Below are 10797 nucleotides of genomic sequence, written 5' to 3'. Positions count from 1 at the left end.
TGGACGAGGCTTTCTTTTTTTCACTAACTGCTCTCTCTCTTTCTCTCTCTCCCCCCTTCCTCTCTCTCTCTCTCTCTCTCTCTCTCTCTCTCTCTCTCTCTCCCCCCCCCCCCTTCTCTTTCTTTCTCTCTCTCCCTCCCTCTTCCCTCTCTTTTTCCTCTTCTTTTGGTTTTCTAAATTAGGCTCCGGATTACAAGGTTAACTTCTCTACCCGAAAGATCTGGAGAAGAAAGAGGAAAGGAGAAAGAAGCAGATCCAGGAGGCACCTCCTTCCAACTCCAAGCAGCCCCAGAATTTTGGCCATTTTTCCTCCTCGCCCCAACTTTAGCATGATGTCTTATCTTAAGCAACCACCTTACGCAGTCAACGGCCTAAGCCTCACCACCTCCGGGATGGACCTGCTCCATCCCTCCGTGGGGTATCCAGGTAAGGGAGGAGACACCCGGGCCGCCCAAAGGGGCTTCCAAAGGGCGGGGACTCGTTGGATTTGGGGCCTCTTATTTACTCCTCCGGCGGTGGGATCCTATTTCCCGGGGGCCAATGGGGACCAGGTGGTAGCTGGAGTATCCCAACTCTCCCCTTAAATTTCTCCCGTTCACGGGTTCAGGAAAAAAATTCTTTTCACGTGAACGTCGTTTTCCCGAATTTTCTGTCTGAGCGCACGCCAGCTGCTCCCGACGATTGGAGCAAGTCGGGTTTTTGTTTTTGTTTGTTTTGTTCTGAGGTCTGGAGAAGGACGAGAGGATGGTTCATAGGGCGGAGGGCGACCAGGCTACCTCTCCGAGTAAACCTCCATCTGTGCAGCCCTTGAAAACGTTTCATTACCTAACTAGGTAAGACCATCAGTACACTAACGATCTTACCTGGACTGGTGATCTTACCTACTTGGGTAATGGCACGTCTGCAAGCAAACCACCAAGCTCAGAGAGCATCAAGGACTGCAGAGTTCAACCTTGAGCTATATATATATGCTCTTCTATTGGAGCCTCCATCTGCACGGTCGGTCCAGATCCTGCTACGGTCGTTCCTTGCGCCCAGACGCCGCCAGCAGGCCTCCCGCTGTGTCCGAATCGGTTCCCCGGTCGGTGTAACGTCCAATGCGGTAGCTCTGAGGCTGCCACCCGGAGTTAACTTCTCCCTTGAAGCTACGCTGGCACACTTCTTTCAGGAAGACGGGCTCGCACACCCCCCCCCCACACCCTCACCCCGCCCTTCTCAGGCTCTCCCAGGAGAGTTCGTCACATTCAGCTCGATGGGGCTCCTTTAGAAAAGAGGCTATAGGATCGCGCGCTATTGCGACCTGTCTTTGGGCACCTGGGCCCGGAGCCGGTTAGCCTGCGGCCCTGGCAGCTTGGTCTTCTCTGAGCTCAGAGAGGTGGCCACCATAGCTCAGCAGAGACCTCTACCCCTCAGCCGGACCCTACCCGAGTCCGACCTGGAGATGGGGCTTCTTTAGGAACCAGTCTCCGTGAAAACCGGACTTGTTTGGGCTCACTCCCAAGGAAAGAGGGGGCAGGGCTTTCGGGGGAAGTCAGAGGCTCCAAAACGGCTTAAGGTGGACTGACTGTTCGAGCCCCCTCCCGTTGGAGAGCGGCCGAGTCCTCTTTCCCGGACTTAGCCAGGCTTTTCTCCTGACCGGTCAGCTGGCATTTCTTCTTTCCCAGCCACCCCTCGGAAACAGCGGAGGGAGCGCACCACCTTCACCCGCGCGCAGCTGGACGTCCTGGAGGCCCTTTTTGCCAAAACCCGCTACCCGGATATCTTCATGCGCGAAGAGGTGGCCCTCAAAATTAACTTGCCGGAGTCACGAGTGCAGGTAAGGAAAGGGCTGGTGCGCGCCTCCCGGTTTGTCTTTTTATCTGGAAAGACTGGGTCTCCAGAGAGCTGGGAGAGGGGGGGGGGTCGGGAGGACAATACAACCGGTAGGGGTCTGGGCAGGGCCTTGGTGGCCGAGAAAAGAAAGGGTGTGGAGTGGAGAAAGAGATGAGATGCAGAGTAATCTTCAGCTGTCCTCAGCATTCTGACTCTCCTCCCGGGACGAGGATCTCCGGGGAAAGATGGGATCTGGAACTCCAACCTCTTTCTTCTCATCCCAATGGAGAGAAAGGCAACTTTCTAGGCAGGCTAATATTTTAGAAAAGATTTCTTCCACCCCCAACCTCAGCCACCTTTGGACTACCTTTAGTAGCAGTGGTTGAGGGCAATGATAAGAGCTGTTGCTGAATATACATATCTGAAGACCCCTAAGCTGAGAAAGGCCCCCTTCAGGTATGGGTTGCAGCCATCCAGAGATACCCCGTGGTTTTAAAACAAAGGTGAAATTGTAGTGGAGGGTGATAAGCTAAAATGGGCCCCAGGCGCCAAAGTTTTGGATCTCCAAAAACCAGAAGTTGAAGTGGGGGGAGACCTGATGTTTAATGGCCTGCCTGGGGAGTGGGAATAATTTCTACTTTGCCATTATCAGAAAAAAGGACACTGAGGTTGCAGACCATTCAGCAAAGCTCTAATTTTTGACCCTGCACCCTTCCTTGAAAGAATGCCTTGAAAGTATACCAGGTCAGAAATACCAGTGTTTCATCCTGGCCTGTTGCTAGAACTGTGCTTTTCAACATGGAAAACTTTAAGACCTGTGGACTTCATCTCCCAGAATTCCCCAGTCAGCATAAATTCTGGGAGTTGAGGTCCACACCTTCAAAGTTGCCAAGATTGAAAAAAACACTGTGACAGAGCAAGGGCATTTCCTCTTTAGTGATTTCGTATTGTCATCCACCCATAATGTGCCATAGTAAGGTCCAGCTTTATGATGGCTGGGTAGCACTGTAAGACCCTATAACTCTCTAGTGAGGGGATAGCCCAAATCTACTTTGCTTGGACAATATCTTGGACTGGGTTTTTCCTCTCTCTCCCTCCAGTGTAGCTTATTCTGGTCTCAAAAGTGACTAGGATGAATTAGGTTCCATGCAGTCCTCCCATGCAGTTGCCTGACAACAGTCTTGTTCAACAAACTGCTTGCATTCAGGCAGCCTTGTGCTTCCATAGCTACTAAGGTATGAATCCCTTGCAGGCCACCCAGTAAATCTTCATGGTTTCTTGAGATAGGATTTATGAAGAGGGCTGACAACTGAGTTCAGTTTGGCTGAGGTGCATGGAAGAAGACTCTCAGCAAGGTTTAAAGTCATGACAGGCAGACCTACTGGTCATATTAACTTGCCAAAAAAAAAAAAAAGCAGAGGATTTTCCGAGCATCTGTTTGCTGTTTGATTACTTTTCTTGTATCTCATATGACTGTAGCAAGATAATCACATTCCTCTCTTTTTATTTTGGTGGGAAATGAATGAGTGCTTGTAGCGTACACAGGCCTCTTTAATGATTGATCCCATCAATTAAGTGGCCAGAAACCAAGATGATTTTGCAGATACTCTTGCTCAATCTTAAAAAAAACAAAACGAAGAAGATAAGGGTGAGGATGCATGCAAGTGACTACTTTTGGAAAAAAAGATCTTCAGAGTGCAATCCACTGGGCTGTTCATCAGACTTCACCAGCTCTGATATTATTATACCCTGTTGACAATGATCATTTAACATAGTGCCCTTTCAAGCAACAAAAATGTACACCCTTAAGTACTGCTAAGAGGTACACACTGAAAAAGAAAGAGGAAATACGAGAAAGTGGTGAACCTATATTGAGAGATATGGGTTGGACTATATGGAACTGTGCCTTCTTTTGCATACCAGTTTTGGCTGCTATGCATAATGGTGAAGAATTCTCCAGAGGTTTGGAAAATGAATGAGGCTGAGAAAGTGAGTTCTGACAGGACCTGCACTAACCATGTTCTGTACCTTCTCACCAAGCTTCTACCTAGCTCAGGGATAGGCAACCTTGGCTCTTTTATGACTCGGGGACTTCAACTCCCAGAATTCCTGAGCCAGCCATGCTGAGGAGAAATGGAGAGGTTTCCATGCTGAGCCATGCTGGCTCAGGAATTCTGGGGGTTGAAGTCCACGAGCCATAAAAGAGCCAAGGTTGCCTACCCCTGAGCTAGCTTCCATATTGCTTTTGATTTTGCTAAGAAACCAGCCAGCTTCTTTAATTTAAAACCTATTGCTTTTTCAGTGGACAAGCCACATTGTTTTGATTGTTGTTGTTGTTAGCATCATCATTGTCACCATCATGCCATGAGATAAAATGGTACCTATATACAGTAAATCAGGAGTCTTTTAATGTTTAATTTATCCATCCAGACCAGCTTTTGTACTTTTTAACAGCAACATTCAGCTGTCTCTCTCTGGCCAGAAAGTATATGAGCTGTACTTCAGGAATGACCCCAAAACTGATTTATGACAGATGTCATTTAAAAGCAGTTCTTGGGAAAATGCAAACCCAGTGACCTAGGGAAATTCTTTCTCGATACAATATTTTCTAATCCTGATCATAATTACAGGGTGAAATGATATAATGCAATGTAACATTAAAAAGATAATTTGGTTAGGTTATAGGAGTTAAGTGAAATCTGGATATTGGTAATACTGATAATTTGCAACACCTGCATTGCACTCTGGCTACTCATACTCCGTGCTTTGTGATTGGGCGTGAGTGTGAACACACACATGCATACACCAACTCATTATACAATTTCAGTTTATAAGCAGGTTTCCTGCAGGGTCCACCAAGAAAGGCTTGACATCCAAAATGGTCTTTAACTTGAAAGCATTGTCCAATGATTCCATCTGTACTTGCTTTCCACTAAGCATGAAATGAATGGAACTGCCCAGATATTTTCAGGAGGGGGGGAAAATAGGTTTGCCAAAAAAAAAAAAAAAAAAAGGATGGCCACAGGACACTTTTGCTGACATTAAATCTGGGGATTCATAATATGCTGCAAGCTACAGGAAGAGGAAAGGCACATTTACACTTGTAGAGTTAAACTAGTTTAATAGGCTTTCACTCTCTCCAGGAGATTCCAGGAACTGAGATATTCTCTAGACTAGAGCATAAAGGATCATTTAAAGCACCTATACTCAATGTCACTTATCATATTGCTTGAGTTTGATAATTAAACTGCTATAAAATATATCTGTTCTGAGACAGGGAAACATATATTTAAACATAAATTAGGTTTTTTTTTAATTGTTCCTTTTCCAGAGACATCACAAATGCCATTTATTTTAATTGAACAGACTTGATGAGAGAGGCAAATCTTGATTCTCAGTTGATTTCATATGCTTTACAGCAGGGGGTCTTCAAACCTGGCCCTTTTATGACTTGTGGACTTCAACTCCCAGAATTCCTCAACCAGGCACGCTGACTGAGGAATTCTGGGAGTTGAAGTCCACAAGCCATAAAAGGGCCAACTTTGAAGACCCCTGCTTTACAGGGTGATATAGTTAAACCCCAGGTTCCTAACAAGCCTGAGAGAGGTACTTGTGGTGTTCTTGAGCTGAGCTATTTGCTTGCAGATGTTTCATTATCCAAGTAGGCAGCATCATCAGTGCAATGTTTGGAACATCTGCTAGCAAACAAACAGGCTTAGAGAGTACTAAGAACTCCACTGTTCAACCCTGAGTTACAGATACTCTCATCTGTTGGAGACATACTTGTACCATTCATGTGGCCTTCTGGAATCACAAATCGCAAGGTTCTGCATCGTACACCAGTAAGAATGAACTTCTTAAAAATTACTGTTTAGGCATTCCTAATATGCACAAAGCTAGGAACTTAAATTTGTCATGTTTGATATAACGCAGGCTTACATGACTTTTAGTTCCATCATTTTCCCTTTTACATGAACTGCATAACATTTTTGCCATATTTTCTAACTGGTATCTTGGCTGTGTAATTTATTTCACGACTTCCTATCACGTTTTCTCTTTAATTAATATGACTTGTATTGTTCACTGTAGTTAATATTACAGACTATATTAGGAATAAAAGAATGAAAAACACAACGAATAAAATGTATGAAAAGATGACAGCTTCAAAATGATCATTTCACAAAATAGAGTTAAAGAGCAATTTAAATGGTAGGTGAGAGGAACTGCAATTCATATTTTAATAAGTACTGTGTGTAAATTGGGCGGCTATATGCATTTGTTTAATAAATAAATACGATCTCCTCCTCTTGAAATACTTTCATTTTCCTTCTTCCTTTTACTTTTTCCTCCTATTCCTTATCACACCCTTATCACATATCTTGCAGCAAAGGGGAGGGGGCATATCTTCAATCATTTGGATAGAAATCACAGATATGAGATCAGACCAGAAGAAAAACACACACTTGATGTGCCTTTTTCTTGCAAGGGTTGCTCCAATCAAGCACCAAAATTGCAGCACTCCATAGGAGCTACTTTGTGGTATCTAAAAAGATGCCTGGCTCCCTTTTGGAAGGAATTCCTAGAGCTGCCATTGATTATTTGAGTGGGGATGAAGGAAAAGAGAAAGGCAGAAATATGTTATTATAAGGAGAGATGGGATAATGTCATGACAGTTGCATGTAGTGCTCCTCTTTGGAGCAAATGTGGTTTGTGTGTTTTTTAAATAGATATCAACATTGCTTAATAACAATGTACACAGATTCCTATTTGCATTGGAGAGTCCAAAACAGCTATGATCTAAAAGGCATCTTTTGTGCAAGAGAACCCCTCCATCGCCAAACTGGAAAATTTGTTCAGTGGCATGCCTGTATCTATTACTGATCTCTTCATAGCTCAGCTAGTAGAAAATCGAAGTCTCTTCTGATTATAAATGAAAGCAGAGCATCAGAGAAGCCAGGGATGGTCCTCAGAAGAGTTATGCCTCTTTGTTGCTATGAAGGAGTTTGGGATCTCAAAGGTGCTCTTTCAAAAGGCAACTGGAGTTAGGGAGTTGGGACTTAGACTTAGAGGAAAAAACAGAGAGAGATGCTCTGATTGGAAATCACGTGATTTAAAAACAAATCATGTGATTTTTTTCAACCAGAAAACAAATCATTTGAATTTGAAAACAAATCAAGTGATTTGCTTACATGAGATGAAGTAAATGAAGACCTTTAACATCTATCAACAGGTTCTAAGGAACTTCCTACTATTTAATTGCCCTTCAGAGAGGGGTGGAAAGAAAGAAAAGATACAGCTCATTTAATTGGACAAGCATGTTTCCCTCCCATTCAGTTGCTCTCTTAATTGATAACCTCTCCTTTCTAATATTCTATTCTTTTTAATTAAGGGCTTGACTTCAGTAGGACTTAAGTGGAAGTCCTTGGGGTACCTAAGCTGCCAGGCTCAGAGGCTTGCAAATAACTTTTTCCATGTCTTCAAAGTACTCTTATTAAAGGTTTGCTTGGTTCTACTTTATGAAAGCGCTGGTAGTCTGACACCCTGCAGTGGTTTTCCACATACACTATTGCTTCATGGTTGCAGAGGAAAATAACAGTCCTTTGTGTAGTCGTCTTCTAAATAAGATGTAACCACATATTTTTCAATCTGGGATTGCAATAGATGTGATAAAGCAGAGATAAACAGGAGAAGAAGAGTGGATGAAGCTAAACAATGGGCAATTCAATGCATCTGCAGTAGATCCATGGTTATCTTTGTTGGCTCCCATTAATTAAATCGTAATATTTTGTTCCTGGTCATTTATTTCAGCTTTCTGAACCCATTTTTAAGGAGCAAGGGGTAGGCCTCAACCTAAATACTGATAGGACTCTCAGATAATGCCCTGTTTTTTGTGATGCTGGATATTGACATGGGCTTCTGCGTTATAAAAGTTGCCACCATGTTCCACCTGGATTAAAAAAAAAAATCGGATAAGGTTTTTCCATAGTGTACCAGCAAAACATGCAAGGGATGTTGAGGGAAGCCCAAATGGAAATCAAGAGGACTAGCAACATTTTCATAGCAACTATTAAACTCTTGAAAATTTTTGCTTAAATGAGGAATGGCTAAGAAATATGATATTCCTCAGTAAAACTCCATACCCTCTCATCACATTTGTCCTTGCTGTGATCCAAATAACTAACACCCTTTGCTCTTTTTTCTCCTCTTTCCTGGTTGGTTTTCCAGGTGTGGTTCAAAAATCGTCGCGCCAAATGCCGCCAGCAGCAGCAACAGCAGCAGAACGGGGGCCAGAATAAAGTGAGGCCCGCAAAGAAGAAGAGTTCTCCAGCCAGAGAAGTGAGTTCAGAGAGTGGAACCAGCGGCCAGTTCACACCTCCCGCCAGTACCTCAGTCCCTGCCATTTCCAGCAGCAGCGCCCCAGTGTCTATCTGGAGCCCAGCATCCATCTCTCCTCTCTCAGACCCCCTGTCCACTTCTTCTTCATGCATGCAGAGGTCCTACCCTATGACCTACACTCAGGCTTCAGGCTATAGCCAAGGATATGCCGGCTCAACCTCATATTTTGGAGGAATGGACTGTGGATCTTACCTGACCCCTATGCATCACCAGCTCCCTGGACCAGGGGCCACCCTTAGCCCCATGGGTACCAATGCTGTGGCCAGCCATCTCAACCAGTCTCCAGCTTCACTCTCCACTCAAGGTTACGGAGCTTCAAGTTTGGGGTTTAACTCATCTACTGATTGTTTGGATTATAAGGATCAAACAGCCTCCTGGAAGCTAAACTTCAATGCTGACTGCTTGGATTATAAAGACCAGACATCTTCATGGAAGTTTCAGGTTTTGTGAAGACCTGTTAGGAACCCTTTGTGATAAACAATAATGGTGATGATGATGCTAATGCTGATGATAAGTGATCACAATGATGTTGTTGAAACAGACAAGACAATAGCCATAGTAGGCTGACATTTCCAGTTTTGAGATCTTTGATTTAAATTAAAAAGAATTGTGAACAGGACACAAATTAATAACAAAGGCAAGAAATTCAGTGGCCGTGATCATACCTCCCAATTTCACCTCTTGCTCAGATGCTCTGGAAAGAAAGACAAGAAGGAAAGACATATTTTGTAGACCAAGAACAGAACCACATCACTTAGTTTCTCATTGCTTCATAGTTTTAGCCAATTGTTGGGTTTCTTTGCCTGGATAGGGATGGAAGATTATTCTGTGACCCAGAGTAGGGGGCATTGGGTTCTTTCTTTCTTTCTTTCTTTCTTTCTTTCTTTCTTTCTTTCTTTCTTTCTTTCTCTCTCTCTCTCTCTCTCTCTCTCTCTCTCTCTCTCTCTCTCTCTCTCTCTCTCTCTCTCTCTCTCTCTTTTTTTTTTTTTCTTTCCTGCCTTTCTTCCTTCCTGCCTGCTTGGCATTAACTAGTTACCTTTTTTTGTATGGCAAGAATGACCCTTCTTTTCCTTCCCTTTCCATCCAACCTTGGTTAAAATGTTTGTGTTATGGGACAATACATCCATATACATCTCTCAAGCTTCTTCGATTGCTTCGGCCTCATTTGGCAAAGTTGGCCAGAGGAAAAAAAATGAACAAAGAACTCGGTTAAGAGCTCTGTGGATCATGGGACTGATTGTCTTAGCTGCACTACTTTATTTAAGAGGGGGGAAAATAAGAATAATGTCAATAAGGAGTCAATATGTAGTTTTTAAGAGACAATCAGTGTGCGTCTTATATAAATGGTACATCTGTGGTTTTTAATCTGTGCTAGACTTTAAAACTGTGATCTCCTGTATTGTATGCAATTATAAACCCCACACCAGCAGGAGGGTCTGCTGTGATTTTACAGAGGTTATAATTAACAGTGAAATTTGAGCAACTGAGTTACATATGACCATCTTTCTATTTCTTTCTTTCTTTCTTTTTCTATCTCTCTTCCTCTCCCTCCCCGTCTCTGGTTTTCTTTCTGTCTTTCTCTTGCTCTAAAATTGCCTTTTACCAGAGGTAAACTGCACTGAAAAAAACAAAGCAACTTTTAACAGCAAGCTGTGGCTGAACGAACATCACCGAGATCTAAAAAAAAAAAAAAAGTCACTAAATAAAAATACACGTGGACTTTTGCATTCACCTGTACTACAGTAGCCTACTGTTGGAAAAGCTAGCAGTTAGGAGAAAGAAGTATATATATTTAAGACATCGGTCAATTGCTCTGACCTTGAAATTTCCAAACAGCAAAAATACTTGTTGTTTTTATGCTTGCTTGCGGATGTGAAATGGAGAAAAAAAAGATATATATGCATAAACCTTTTTTTTCTGGATTTGGCAGATATGTATAATTCTATTAAATGGTTCTAGCACAAGCGATAGTCTTTGTCTCCCCATGTGCTTGCAAAAGTTCCCCTCCTCAAAGCTCACTTCAACTTCCATAAAGCGAAAGGTTTTGAGAATTGGTTTCTGGAACCAAAGGGGGGATTTTTTTTTATTTTATTTTTTATTTTGGTGTCTCCAGGCTTTGTTTTAACCTTTTGTGGCATTCCCAAACCAGCTTAGCTTTGCTGTCTCTGCAAAACTACAAAGAATCAAGATCTTTGCTCTCTTTCGGGGTGGGGTGGGGTGGTTAACTTAGGAAACAACCTGAATTTCGTCAACTGTTTGCCAGAATAGAAAATGGTGGTGGGCTGTCCCCCACTTTCCCTCCCCCCCTGTCTTTATTTCGTTTCGGGCTTTTTTCCTGATTAATTTAGAGATTGAAAAGCAGAGGAAAGGAGATAAAGAACTAGAGGGGGGGGGGGAGAGATGCTTTGGAGGCTCAGGGGGTGTTTGAGCCGCTCCTATAAACGTTCTGAGAAGAAGGGATATAGGATATACGCGAAACAGCAGACGCAGTCACGCACAAATGATGGGTGGACAAAAGAGTTGGGATAAAGTTTTTTGAAAGCTATGATTTCTACAGCTGGACACAAAAGGACTTAGAGCACCCTGCGC

The 10797-nt window shown here is 43.3% G+C and overlaps 1 protein-coding gene across 2 annotated transcripts; it reads left to right on the top strand.

Annotated features, from left to right (window-relative positions):
- The first annotated feature begins 329 nt into the window (after positions 1–329).
- Positions 330–8658, top strand: OTX2 (orthodenticle homeobox 2). 2 transcript variants are annotated; one of them, XM_015832138.1, is made up of 3 exons: positions 330–426; positions 1665–1816; positions 8038–8658. In XM_015832138.1, the coding sequence occupies exons 1-3, from the start codon at positions 330–332 to the stop codon at positions 8656–8658; spliced, it is 870 nt and encodes a 289-aa protein (XP_015687624.1). The 2 variants fall into 2 exon arrangements, with proteins under 2 accessions (XP_015687624.1, XP_015687623.1); XM_015832137.1 differs by having other exon boundaries at positions 1644–1816.
- Positions 8659–10797: the final 2139 nt, after the last annotated feature.

The sequence above is a fragment of the Protobothrops mucrosquamatus genome, unplaced genomic scaffold (genome assembly GCF_001527695.2).
Source record: "Protobothrops mucrosquamatus isolate PMUCROS unplaced genomic scaffold, P.Mucros_1.0 scaffold_307, whole genome shotgun sequence".
Lineage (NCBI taxonomy): Eukaryota > Metazoa > Chordata > Lepidosauria > Squamata > Viperidae > Protobothrops > Protobothrops mucrosquamatus.
Note: the sequence above shows the minus strand (reverse complement) of the source record. Positions and strands in the feature narration are given on the sequence as shown.

What these genes read in the sequence shown, in the direction of transcription:
- OTX2 (XM_015832137.1), top strand. Translation starts at nt 330, where the DNA reads ATGATGTCTTATCTTAAGCAACCACCTTACGCAGTCAACGGCCTAAGC. An exon ending in TCCCTCCGTGGGGTATCCAG is followed by an intron (nt 427 to 1,643) that starts GTAAGGGAGGAG and finishes CTGACCGGTCAG; the next exon opens with CTGGCATTTCTTCTTTCCCA. An exon ending in TGCCGGAGTCACGAGTGCAG is followed by an intron (nt 1,817 to 8,037) that starts GTAAGGAAAGGG and finishes TTGGTTTTCCAG; the next exon opens with GTGTGGTTCAAAAATCGTCG.